This window comes from Aulonocara sp. 'chitande type north' Nkhata Bay, linkage group LG1, assembly GCF_057382095.1.
Source record: "Aulonocara sp. 'chitande type north' Nkhata Bay isolate Kocher_YH1m ecotype deep benthic linkage group LG1, A_spYH_male_GT1.1, whole genome shotgun sequence".
Classification (NCBI taxonomy): domain Eukaryota; kingdom Metazoa; phylum Chordata; class Actinopteri; order Cichliformes; family Cichlidae; genus Aulonocara; species Aulonocara sp. 'chitande type north' Nkhata Bay.
Window position 1 is genome coordinate 18,919,661 of NC_141344.1, and position 12,394 is coordinate 18,932,054.

General features: G+C 40.0%; 1 protein-coding gene across 6 annotated transcripts in view; it reads left to right on the forward strand.

Moving 5' to 3' along the window:
* tcf12 (transcription factor 12) overlaps positions 1 to 12,394 on the forward strand; it is a 116,743-nt gene that overhangs the window by 76,747 nt on the left and 27,602 nt on the right. For all 6 annotated transcript variants that reach the window (XM_086287000.1, XM_086286994.1, XM_086287007.1 and 3 more), the window contains exons 6-8: positions 96 to 157; positions 2,469 to 2,601; positions 5,031 to 5,083. In XM_086287000.1, coding sequence (XP_086143126.1) covers positions 96 to 157; positions 2,469 to 2,601; positions 5,031 to 5,083 — 248 coding nt within the window. The remainder of the gene's footprint in view (positions 1 to 95; positions 158 to 2,468; positions 2,602 to 5,030; positions 5,084 to 12,394) is intronic.

Below are 12,394 nucleotides of genomic sequence, written 5' to 3' on the forward strand. Positions count from 1 at the left end.
CGCAGCCTGTTATTACTTATAAAACCATCTGCATTCCATAAAAGTTCCATAAAATACTGAAATAGTAATTATTCTTTTTTTGTCTGTTTTTACAGGTAAATCAGAGAGGGCTTCGTTTCTTGGATATGGCAGGGATCCTGCGGCATCTGGCTGCCAGGTGAGTCTCTCATTGTTGCTTCTATATAGACCTTTGCATCATTTCCATCCCGCTTTTAAAATGTTTTACTTCAAAATAAGTCAAACAGTATTTTTTTTATTGTTATAGGCAGTCTCATTATAGCAAATATGTGTGGTGAGTGTGCTGTGCTGAGTAGTGAGCGTTAAAAGTTAAACAGACCCCCATACCTCAGGCTGGTGCCAAGCTATGGCTTCTCGGCTTTGTCCCATTGAGGCTACAAGACCACCAAGACCCCCTCCTACAATGTAAACTATCTTTGCTTTGGCTTTCTGACTAACTCTACTGTTTTAGATATTGTGAATAAGCACAGAGGAAAGAGTGCACACCTGCAGCTGCACAGATCTGAGATTAACCAACTGACATCTAATCAGGACAAATAGCTGAACAAGACGACTGATCTCATGAGCTACTTGGCACATGACGTGTAGCCATGTGGTCATTTTACAGTCAATCAAGACTTACACAATTCCCAACTTGGCTCAGAAGACAGCGTGGTAACAGTTTGCATATGAATGATTATGAAACTGACCTCACGGCCAATTGTTTGTCAGCGGTGCTAGTTTCAGTCCTTATGCAAATATAACCTGCAGTCAGCTGAGACTGAAGAAGTCACTTAGATGAGTGACGAAACGTTTCTCCCACTGAAAACACTACGTCCAGATGAACAGAATCAGCTTTTTGGGAGAGCATGGTACCATTTGTACCTTTGTGCATATTGGTGCTGAGGTGTGCCTCACATGAGCTGTGGCTTCTTAACATTTAATATCAGAATTTCAGGATTTTTTCACCACAAAATCTGAGATTGAATAGGGAAGCTTGTACAATCTTGAGATCTATTCAAGCTGGAAGAGCTGAGCTGATGATTGTTGAGTGATGTTCGTATGTTGTTCCTCCCAGACTGACTACAGTAGCATAAAGGAGGTCAGACCCAGTGCTGCTGAAGGTATTCAATGTCACTGAACAAAGGCAACAGCAGAAGTGGGTCTGTTGTGCCATGTGAAAGCTCCAGCATCAGTGACAGATTGTTTTTTTGCAAACTATTTTCCTGACCTACATTTCATATCAGCGAAATTATCTTCATTTCTTTTGTGCTGCTTCTCATGTACACATTGTTTTTTTAGTCCCAACTAAATTTGGAACTTTAAAGCATCAGATAGAAACGTCTCAGTGGTAAACTGTGTCAATCCTCAGCTTGCAAAGAATCCAAGAGGGCACATGAGGCAGGTTTTCAAGCCAACTACTACTACTCTTCATCGGGCTGAGTTGACCTCACTCACACACTCTACGCTCTCCTGATCTCCAGCCGATTACTCTAATTAGACCAAGCTCTTAATTGGGCGTCTTAACCCAGTTTGTCAGGGTTGTAGAGGTCAAACAGATATTGGTGGCAGGGTAACATGGTAAGCTTTCAAGGCTGGCGGAGTCTGTCCTCTCATGTTAAAAAAAAAAAAAGATATGTGAAATCTTTTTTTAAAACAAAATAGAATTTTTTGTTTTCTGCTTTTTTTTCTTATTATTCATTTCTTTTAAAATCAACCACATCTGACAGAAAGTTCCCAGTCAGCTGATTTTTATTTAATAAAGACATGCAGAATTTCACCAAAATTTCCACACACATTGAGCTAGGCTCAATTTTACACTTTTTAATTCTTTTTAAAAAAATTTTTCCAAATTCTGAGCCCTCACAACTTATAGACACATTCAATTTGCAGAGCTTAAGAACGTATTCCATCTCAGTTACATTTTATAGCCTTTAAATTTTAAAGGCATTAGAAGTTAATGCTCAAAGCTGGTCATAGAAAGTGCTGAAAATACTGAGAAGAAGATTTTGGTTTTTGATTGTGGCATTTGCTGTGGGTGTAAAACTGATTTGGTTTTAGATTTTAACAGAGCCTAAATGTGCTTTTCAGCACTGAAGGCTTCATGTGGATACTTAAGAAGTTATATGGGCTCATAAAAGCTGGAATAATTATGTGAATTAAAAGTGCAAAATTTAAATCAACTGCTTTCTACTTTGAAACCACATAACTCAGAATATTCATAGCATGAAGTAAATTTTTTGCATGTTTTTTTTTAAATATACTGAAGTTAGTGTACTAAAGAAAGATCTAATACAAGCGGTCAAGTGAGAGACACTGAGTGCTTCTCTTTATTAAAATATGTGTTATTTTGAACAAAGCTCTGTTTAAATGCAGAGAGCTTAAAAAAATGACTGGTTGAAGGTCAGTTTGGACAATAAAAGTTGTTCTTTTCCTTTAGTTTTTAAACATTTCTGCGTTTTCTCTTTCAGCCTTCTGTAAGGACAGACATTGGGTTGGCGAGTCCGAGTTCAGTGACTACGTCAGGGAAGTCTGCTACTCCTTTCTTCTCCTTCACTGCAGCCAATCCAAGAAGACGTTCTCTGCCAGACCCTCCAGCCATCGGTCAGTGCCGTCTTCATGACTGAAAGAAAAGTGCTCTTAAATGACCAGCAAAGCAGGTTTTACAATATTTGAATTTCACATTGTGCTCCAAAAGTAGATCAAGTTTAGATAAAGACAGCCTTAATTATGCAATGCAGGATTCGAGCCTTTCTGATAAAGTTGTTTTTTGGACCACTTTAGCTCATGCTTGAGAAATCCCAATTACATACGAACTATTGCTCAGTCAGTTCTTCATATGCCTTTCATCTCAGATTTGGCTGTATAAAGGAAAATATTGTATTTTAATCAGAAATGTGCAAGATTTTAGGTCCATACTGTCATTACTTTGATTAAAAAAAACCAGGATGAGGATCTGGGCATTTTTTTTCAAGCTCCTGTTTTGAGGTGCAATATTTAAATTCAATTATGTAGAAAACTACTTGAGCTAGGTCCTGCAAAGGAGTAGAGTAATTATTAGGCGCTGGGGCTCTATGATCACACACTATCGGGAGTGTAGCTCAAGTTAAGGTAAAGTTAACTGAATTACTGTATTTTCCACACTATAAGGCGCACTTAAAATCCTTTAATTTTTCAAAAATAGTCAGTGCACCTTGAAATCCGGTGCACCTTATGTATGAATTCTGGTTGTGCTTACTGTCCTCTAACCGATTTTATGTGGTGCATGGCCTGAAAAATCTGTCAAAAAAATGTTTTAGTATGACTTTGGTAAGCTACCAAGCGGCACTGCTTGATGGATTGTCTGAGCATTAGGGCTACCGTAGTTAGGAGCCTCATGGACTCGGAGTAATCTGGGTCCAAAACTCCGTCTATTCAGGTCCCAAAGTCAAACGAACACTCTGGCGTCACTGAGAATTTAAAACTGTCTAAATTCTTTCATCTTTAATAAAATGATCAGCGTTGCTGCTTTACCAGGTGTAACAATTACGTTAACACCCAGGCATTCATTCATTCAAAACAGAATTTATTAAATTTAATGGAGTTGGAAGTTAGCAGGAAGTTAGCTCGCTAGCTTCGCTACCTAAACGTGATATAGCATGTTCTGACTGGAAAAAAAATAAAAACGTACAGCTCTGCTATCACTTCCAACATAAATGAAGACAGAAAACTAAACAGCAGTGACGTTTGCGGTTGGGCTAGCTGGTATATAATGCTGTGCTATGTGATCACTAGCAACACAGCTATGTTAGCATAACATAAAGCATACCACAGTGAAGCTGGAGGATGAACGCTAACTAAGTTAAGGTGAGGGTTCCCGATGGTTTTTGACAAATGCAATTGCATGGTAGTGTACTGTAAACGGACCAAACTTCAGTCAGGAGAACAACTGAGATAATCCATCCACAATAAGAGGTTAGTTATTAATATACTGCAACAACATGGGAATGGAGCAGCTGCGAGAGAATTCAACATCAATGCCTTATGTATGAAAACAGATCCCTTCATCTACAGTGTGCGTCTCATAATCCAGTGCGCCTTATGGTCCGAAAAATATGGTATTTTGTATGTTTGATCTCTGATGAGTAGAAATCACAATAGGTTGTTATATTTACAGCTTCACATTTTCATGGCACATGTTCTTTAAAATTGCGCAAATCATGTGTGTGGTTTCACAGATATTATAGCTTCAATATGGAAAAAAACCAAACATTTTCATCTAACTTTAGTGTGATATTCCTCAGGTGTGAAACCATTTCCAAGATCTAAATGAGCTCTTTTAGAAAAAGAAACTTTCTGTTAATATTATATCAAAAAAATTGTGATTCTCTCATTTTTGCTATGTAAATATTTTTTAAATACTTATTTATATTTATGTACAGCCATGGTGAGGCTTTGTTTCTAATGTTTATCAAGCCTTGGGGCGTCTGCGTGACAGTGTTAATTGTTTGACAGTCTTAACATCCACTGCACAATAAAGGAAAACTAAAAGTAACAGCAAAACTAATAAAAGCTAAACTGAAACAAGCAGGTAAATAATGGTAAATAATTCAGTTAGTTTTCCTTTTTTTCAAAAGTCTAGTTTTTATATTTATTTTAGTTACTGATTTTCACATCTACTTTTAACTTTTAGTTTAGTTTTATATAATCACTTGATAAGATTAATAAAAAAAATGACAGCTGTAATAACTCCACATTTGATATAAAACTTGGCCAGCCCTAATATGAACACACCCTGCTTTGGTGTCTGGCTTCAGTCGTCATCAGGCTGCGTTGAAAGAGCAATGACAAAAACACACAAAAAAACAAGTATCGACATATTTCTCTGATATGTCATGTAGGACTGTGTGTAGTTTTCTTTTATTCTTTATGTGAAAATCACAAACAATGCTTCGTAGGATTTTGTTGGTGAGTTATGGCTTCTGTACAGTTGCCTCTTTATTATTTTGTTTTCTGCCTTTGAATGAATACACCCTGCTTTCATCTTTCCACAGATCCTCTCCAAACAAAAAAGGTTCGCAAGGTCCCTCCTGGCCTGCCTTCATCTGTGAGTGGAAGATCATCTACCTCTCATATAAATAGATTTCACAGTGAGCTCACCTAAACAAACACACTCACTCAAACACACATACACACACACACACACACACACACATCTTTACCACTCACACACCCTCTCTTTTCACAGTTGTACACACAGAGCGCTCTTGACAACCCCGGCACACTTCTCGGATTGAAATTGTGTTGTCTCTGTGCGGCTTGTTCAACAGCGACTGCGGTGGTGGCTGTTTGATTTAGACTTTTAGTGTTTGTTGTTTACATGCTTGTTGTTTTAATCCGAGCACGTAAAGGTCTCGGCGGGCGACAACTTCCTGCAGATTTTTTGGTGTGTCGTGCAAAAGCGCATGCATGCGTGCGTGCGAGTGTGTGAATACACATGTGGACCTTGAGGTGATTGATTTTCAGTGCTGCCCTGTCACAGTCTAGCCTCCTCACAGCCTCTCCTGGGAGAAAGAGAGGCTGTCAGAGCGGATCCACAGCTCTGCTCTTTTGATGTTTAATTAGTCATTACGTAGCCGAACAGGAGGACAGACAGAGATTAATAGCACAGAATATCTGAAATTTCTATTGGTAATGATCCCGGTGGAGCAGAAACCATTAGGATGCAGAGAAGTGTGGAGCTCAGCTTGTATTCGCTTAGACAGGGGGTGTTGGAGTTCATTAATATGCATAAATCACTAAGTCAGATGTTCATTGTTAAAAACCCCGGTGGATCGTCAGAGGTTTTTATTAGGCTTTGCCTTGAATTCTCAGAACTAGTAGAAGACAAGGATTTTTAAAAAATGTTTTTTCCTTTTTAATCAGAAGCAACTGGTTTACCAAAAATCCAACATTTTCTTTCCTTAAACAATGACGGGGTTTCTTTTCTTCTTTTGGCGAGGGAGTCTGAGACTGGATTTGCCTTGCAGAGCTTTGATAATCATCACCTCTACTGCTGTTACTCTGAAATTAAATATGGAACAGGCCACCGAACATAAAAGGGTGGCATGTGTTTTGTTTCTGGATTTGTATTTGAAAAGAAGTTTGTCAGAGCATGAGGGAGAGAGAGCAGTCCCTGGCAGGAGCAGGAACGTGCGCTGCCTTCCTCTTAAGTAAGTGATATATTTGAGGTCTTGTCAGACGGAGGGAGGGAGGCAAAGAATGGTTGCCTCGCGGGTTACATCTCTTTGTTGTGTAAATGGACGCTGGGCTTTTATTTGTCAGTACTTAACACATGGGCGCAGGTGCGGTTCTGTGACTCATAAGAGTACAATCAAGCAGTACAATGCTAGATGGGGAAAAACAGTGACAGAGCATGGGATAAAATACAGCTTCTTCTTGTCACTCAGTACAGCTCAGAAGATAAAGCCTGGAGCTTGGAGGAATTATCCCAGTTAGTCTTTGATCCCATTTGAAAGAATAAAGATGGCAGTGTTGAATAAAGGGCTATAGGTCTCTTCTTACCTGCTGACAGAGAAAGGAAAACATAAAGAGTTTTTCTCCTCTTTATTCTTTTAGTTGGCATATGTGGAAAATGTTAGAGTGGGAGGTTGTGTGGCAGCTTTTAGGAGCTGTTACTTTATTGCTTAGTGAGCTAATAGGAAGCAAAGGTGAGGCATGGGTGTAGCAGCTATCGGATGGGGAAAAGTGCTACCTGCGGCCTTCCAAGGTGTGTCTGGTGACTGTTGGAGGGAGTGTAAGCTGCATTTCTGAGGATGGTTATCAGCTGAGAGCCGTGTTTGTATTGCGGGCTGTGGATGTAGCGAGGTTTGCCGTTGAAGAAGTGTCGAGGGGAAGGCGCACCTGGAGTCAGATTTACTTTGCCACAGGCAGCTGTGTGAAGAGCCTGCAGCGTACCTGTAAAGCATGAATGCAGCTGCATATGCCACCGAAAGCTTTTGCTTGTGTAAGCAAACGCGGGAGCCTCACCAGAGACCTGAATAGCTGCTCGATTTACAAAAAAAAAAAAATCAACACAGTGCTTCCCATCATTATATCTACTGCTGGGAATTTTCTTATTTATTTATTTCATTCTCAAATCCCCTCTTTATTCCCCAGCTTGTATTCTTTGCTCTCTCAGTCTAAAAATAAATTTCAGACTTTTAAATCAGATGGGCAATGGAAGATGCAAGTCCAGGCGTGATGTGTGTGTACACTACATGATGGAGCTGAATCAAAATATTTACGGGAGCACATCCTCTGTGCAGTTAGGTTTTGACACTGCAGTGCACCGGGATGTGAACACTATCTAGACGGGCCAGCTGGTGATTGCAAATATTTAAATGTTTATAGGGCTTTTTCATCTTATATACAGACAAACCCCCCACCCCCACATCAACCACACTCATACTTTCCTCTGTGGTCTGCTGGCTGTGTGCTTGCAGACGTGGGATTCTGCAGTGGCTGTAATCGTATAATCGTGTGATGTATATGCCTAGCAATATGTTGTTTAAAGGATTCTTCAAAGCTGTTTGTTTATCTATAAATTTATAGCTTACCACTTTGTGCGGGAGATACCGATAGAAGCATTAGTTCTGTTACAGTAGACACCTCGGATCTCATTGGCCGCCTGCTTTTATTTGACTGTATAATCTGAACAGTGGATATGAAGGACAGAGCTTGTTGTCATTGGACAGACAGGCTGCTACGCCGAGGGATGCTGATGGGCAGCTGCGTGGGCACCTGTCTGACAAGAAGGACTGAAGAAGGAGGGAGAGAAAGCTCGTAGCTCGTGGGGGAAAGTTGCCTCTTGTAGGATATTTCTGGGAATCTGCAAGGGCATGGTGTGTATCTCTGTGTGCGTGTCGAGTTTGTTTGTGTAAATAGCGTTTGTGCCATCCTCCCCCACCGCCTCATCCCCCCATCCCCGCCTTGTCAGAGGCACAGCGGCTCGATGTGACACTTCCTCCCTGGCTTTGGTGACGGTATGGCTGCAGGATGAGAGAAAGAAAGTGGTGGGCTGAGATTCGGCTCCCCTTGGGGGCTTTTGCAAGCGAGAACCCTGAGTGTGGATGACAAAAAAGATTGACATTTGCTTTTGACAGATCACTCAGACACCCTTGTTTCTGAGAGATTTGTACTGTGCGAGCTGTAAGAAAGGAAGTCTGCTCTAGGCTGTGAATCTTAAGACCTAGAAATGTTCCTCGCAGTGTTGTCTGGTGCATGACTTTCAAATGGTATATTTTCTCTCTCTCTCCATCTGCCATTAACGGCTCAAAGACAAAAATAATACTGTACTGCAGCGGTAAGCTAGGGTTCCTGTTGTAGTGAGAGCAGCTTCTTTTTGTTTCTTCCTTTGAACCGTGGCAGGACGGGACAGTAACAGGGCTCAGGGAAGAGATCTTAGATGAAATGCATCAGTAAAGCCCTTTGTAAACCTCCGGGCCTTTTTAAGTCTCAGGCAAAATTAGATTCTGGGGCCACCCAGCAGAAAAGCATAAAGTTGCATGTTTTGTGTTTTTGCCTTTTGATATCCTGATGTAAATCCACAAAAACATGAATTAAACAATGACACCCGCAGGGACGAACATTATAAACAAACGTGCATGCATACACTTTCAATTACATCCTGAAGTAGCCTGCTGATTTTTATTTATTTATTTGTAGGAAGTCACTAAACAGAGATCTGTTTCCCAGTCTCGTTGTACAAGTTAATGGTTTCTAATGTGAAACAAGGGAAATATTGGATTAATAACAATAATAATGACGCTGATACAGTTTTTAGGCCTTTGAAATTTATCTATCTAGAGCGCGGCGTTGTCAGAGAAAAGCTAATTACACTTTCTTTTTTCTCACTTTTTTCCCTGTGGTGTTGAAAGTGGTATCGCGTATGGAGTATTTTCCTGATTTTTGGTATCAAGTTTTTAAATTCTAGTATCATGACCACTAGCTAATATTAAATACTTGCACAGCTCAAAAAGACTTGATTGCTGACAGTTGGTTGCTGTTATCGGACAGCAGGCCCTACTTCTGTGGGTTTCATATTAACAACAGACCAAGCTGCAAATGTTAAGTCGTCTTTTAATTTTATTTCTTAAAGAGTAACACCTGTAAAGCTGGAAATTATTCCTGATTGTTCCACAGTTCACTGTAAAAATTAGAATTTGGTGTATGTTCTGTATGTCATTGTTTTGAATTTTTTATAATAGGTGATTAAACTGACAGGGGCCAATATTGTAGGCTTTGACTTGACCCCAGTTAGCGAGCTCCCCAGAGATGACCTCATCAGATGGCTGATTAGATAGACATCCTTGGTTTGACGGGATGATGCTGAACAGTCGCAGCCACCTCTGGGACCCTGGGCTTTGTGTTTATCTTTGTTTGGGTGGCTGAAATTTACCACTGACATTAGAGGCTGCAGATAATGGAACAGGCAAACAATCCAGAGGCCTGACCTCTTTCATCTGTGAGGAGAACAAGGAGTTAAAAGGACTAAGAGCACAAAAATAATGCACAGATTAAAGTCATTACTCACATTCTGGCCTGTTGTAAATTATTCATGTAAGCCTTGCGTGAGTGTACGGCATTAATGCAAACCTTGATTTGAGATCGCTGGGAGACTCAAGAACACAGCCTGTCAACAATCACTAAGTTTGTTATTTAGAGACCATCTAAGGGTGGCTGCTGTGACCTGGAAAAGACATCACTGAACCACAGGATTCTGCTGTAGGTCAGAGGTAATGTGTGATGCGTGTATTACTGAGGGATAAATGAGATCAGTGTAACGACCATAGATGGCGACTATTCAGGTTTCTGAAGGTGTGCCGGTCAGCTTGCTTCTAAGGCAAAGGAAGTTTATTCAGCTCGGAAGTATTGGAGCATCTTGAAGCGTTCAAGGACCCAGAGAAATCAATCATCCTCATAATGTTGGTGTTGGTGTTTAAAATTGAACATGTGCAGACACAATATGTGCAGGTGTAAATGTTTGCTCACCTCTGCCCATCAGCTGCAGCAGACTGCCAAAGAATGAACACTAGGTTTGCATTTTTGTACGTCTGGTTCTCTTGTGTCAAAGCTTCTTGTTCAATGCCTAAAAATAAGGTCTGCTGTAATAAGAAGCTTTAGTCACTCTCACATTTTGTTCTACAACAAATATGCAAGCAAATACCCATGTTTTACTATTCAGGTTATAACTGTGCTGCTAATTTGTGGAGATTATCATGCAGAATTAAATGTTTAAGAATCGAACACTTATATGTCACACTAAAAGCCTATAGAAAAAAAAAATCCCATTGCTTTTTTGGCGAGGGAGCCAGGGTGATGCTAACATTCAGGTTGGCCTACAACAAAAGTCATCCCTGCAGCACTCCGGAGGGATGAATGAGCTTTTCGTCATGCAGTCTAAAATACAAAAGAGCCATTTAAGGGATGGTTTTGCAGCGTAGAAAGACACCCTGTAAGTCTTCTTTTCCTGCAAAATTCTGGCTGGCCAGAGGATCATATAAAGATCTTTTGGGGTAGCTCTGCGATCCTCCATAATTATCCTACATAATTAGTTAGTGGATAGAAAGTCAGTCTCCAACTCACTGGACCGCTGCGTCATCCTGTTTATTCCTTTTTTTGATAGTCTTTATTAGATAGGAGCAGTAGAGGAAGGCAGGAAATGAGGGGAAATGGAGCAAGGAAATTACATGCAGTAAAGGTGCAGCTTCATCTGTTCGAATTTCACCAAATCTCAGTCGATATTCTCCTGTGGGAGACGATAATCTTATCTTATTTTAAACTGAAAGATCTGACCAGAAGTGGTGATTTCTGTCTCTGCTGCGTTGATGCTTCCAGGATGTTAATTGATTAGCTTTCTTGTGGTCTTCACCGGCTCTGCTGTCTGCCGTTGACGAGATAAGTTACACCTTTAAGATGCCCAGCACTTCTAGTGAGCACTGTCCTACTTGTGTCACGGCCAATCAGGGGTTTGCTTTGCTCAGTGAACAGTGCTGTTATTTATTTGTTTGGCGACATCATCTGTAACTAGAATCAAAATCATGTGAAAAATTAAGTTGGTAGATTCAAAATAGTGATTCTGGGCTTCCACTGGGTCATATCTGTACCCCGGATGAAGTGACCTTCTAGATCCTTCCAGAACAAATGAATGAGTCCCCGTGAAGGTAATGAAACTAATCCTTTGAAGGATTACATCCTCACCGTTTAACCACAGAAGCCTTCATTCTCTATGCCCCAGTCTCGCTCTGTCTTATTCAGTTCTTTCAATCTCTTCTATTCTCTTCTGGTTTACACATTTTTCACATTTATTCTACAGTGTAAAGTAAAAGTGTAAGCAGCAGGAGAAAAAGTCAAAAAAGGAAGCTTTCTTTCAGGAGATAATGTTATTAGGTTGTTTTTAGTTTCCCTGCCATATGGTTTTAGACAGATGTCCAAACAGCACAAATGTGTTATGTAAATTTTTAAAATTCCTTTTATTTCTGTTAGCTCGGAGAATAAAATAAATATGGTTAGAAGCTTTGTGTTATCATTTCCTGCCATCAGGTTTTTAGTCCAAGTGCCTAATTATTGAAATGTGTGCACTCTTCTTGTAAATATGATTGAAAACATAAGGGTGCTTTTTTTTTTTTTTCATTCTTGCTGATGAGTCCATGAGTCGTGTCACTTGTATTAAATTGCAGTCTGTAATGTGGACATTCAGTATTTGTAAAACAGCTTTTGAGACCAGCAGTCACATGCAACAAGCACAAAATCCACAAAAAGTAAAATAAATAAAACCTTGTGTTTTATTTTTGTTCTTCTTTTGAAGCCTATTATTAGGCTTAACTTGAAATTTCAAACATGTGCCATCCGTCCCAGAACATACTTTTTCCCCTCCTTAATGTCTGTTATGAAGAGGTCAAATAGATTTGCAGCAAAACAGCAAACAGGTGTCCCATCCCAGCACTTTTTTACATTTCATGCAAAAAGGAGGTCTCTACTTTCACTTCCCTGAACTCTTCAAGCGGAAAACACAAAGAAGTCAGGATTAACGATGTGGCATCTCATGGGAAAAAGAAATTTAACCCTTTTTAAAAATGAGTTTGTAGTTTAAGATCGGATGGATCCAAAGTCAGTCTCTCGTACTTATAACTGTAGGTGAGGGTTTTTTTCCTCAAATGTTTTTATAGGCTAATGTTTTATAGGCTAATCTTACAAAAAACATCTTACGTGAACTATTGGGACACGTGAACATATAGCTCCTAAATCAACCAAAAGGTGCTGCTGTGCTGTGTTCTTGTACAGCATCTGTCTTGTCCTCTCCTTTTTGTCAGAACATCTAAATTTCCATCAAAAGCATCTCTGCTTCTGCTCTCATACAGAAGAATTCAGGATCCGG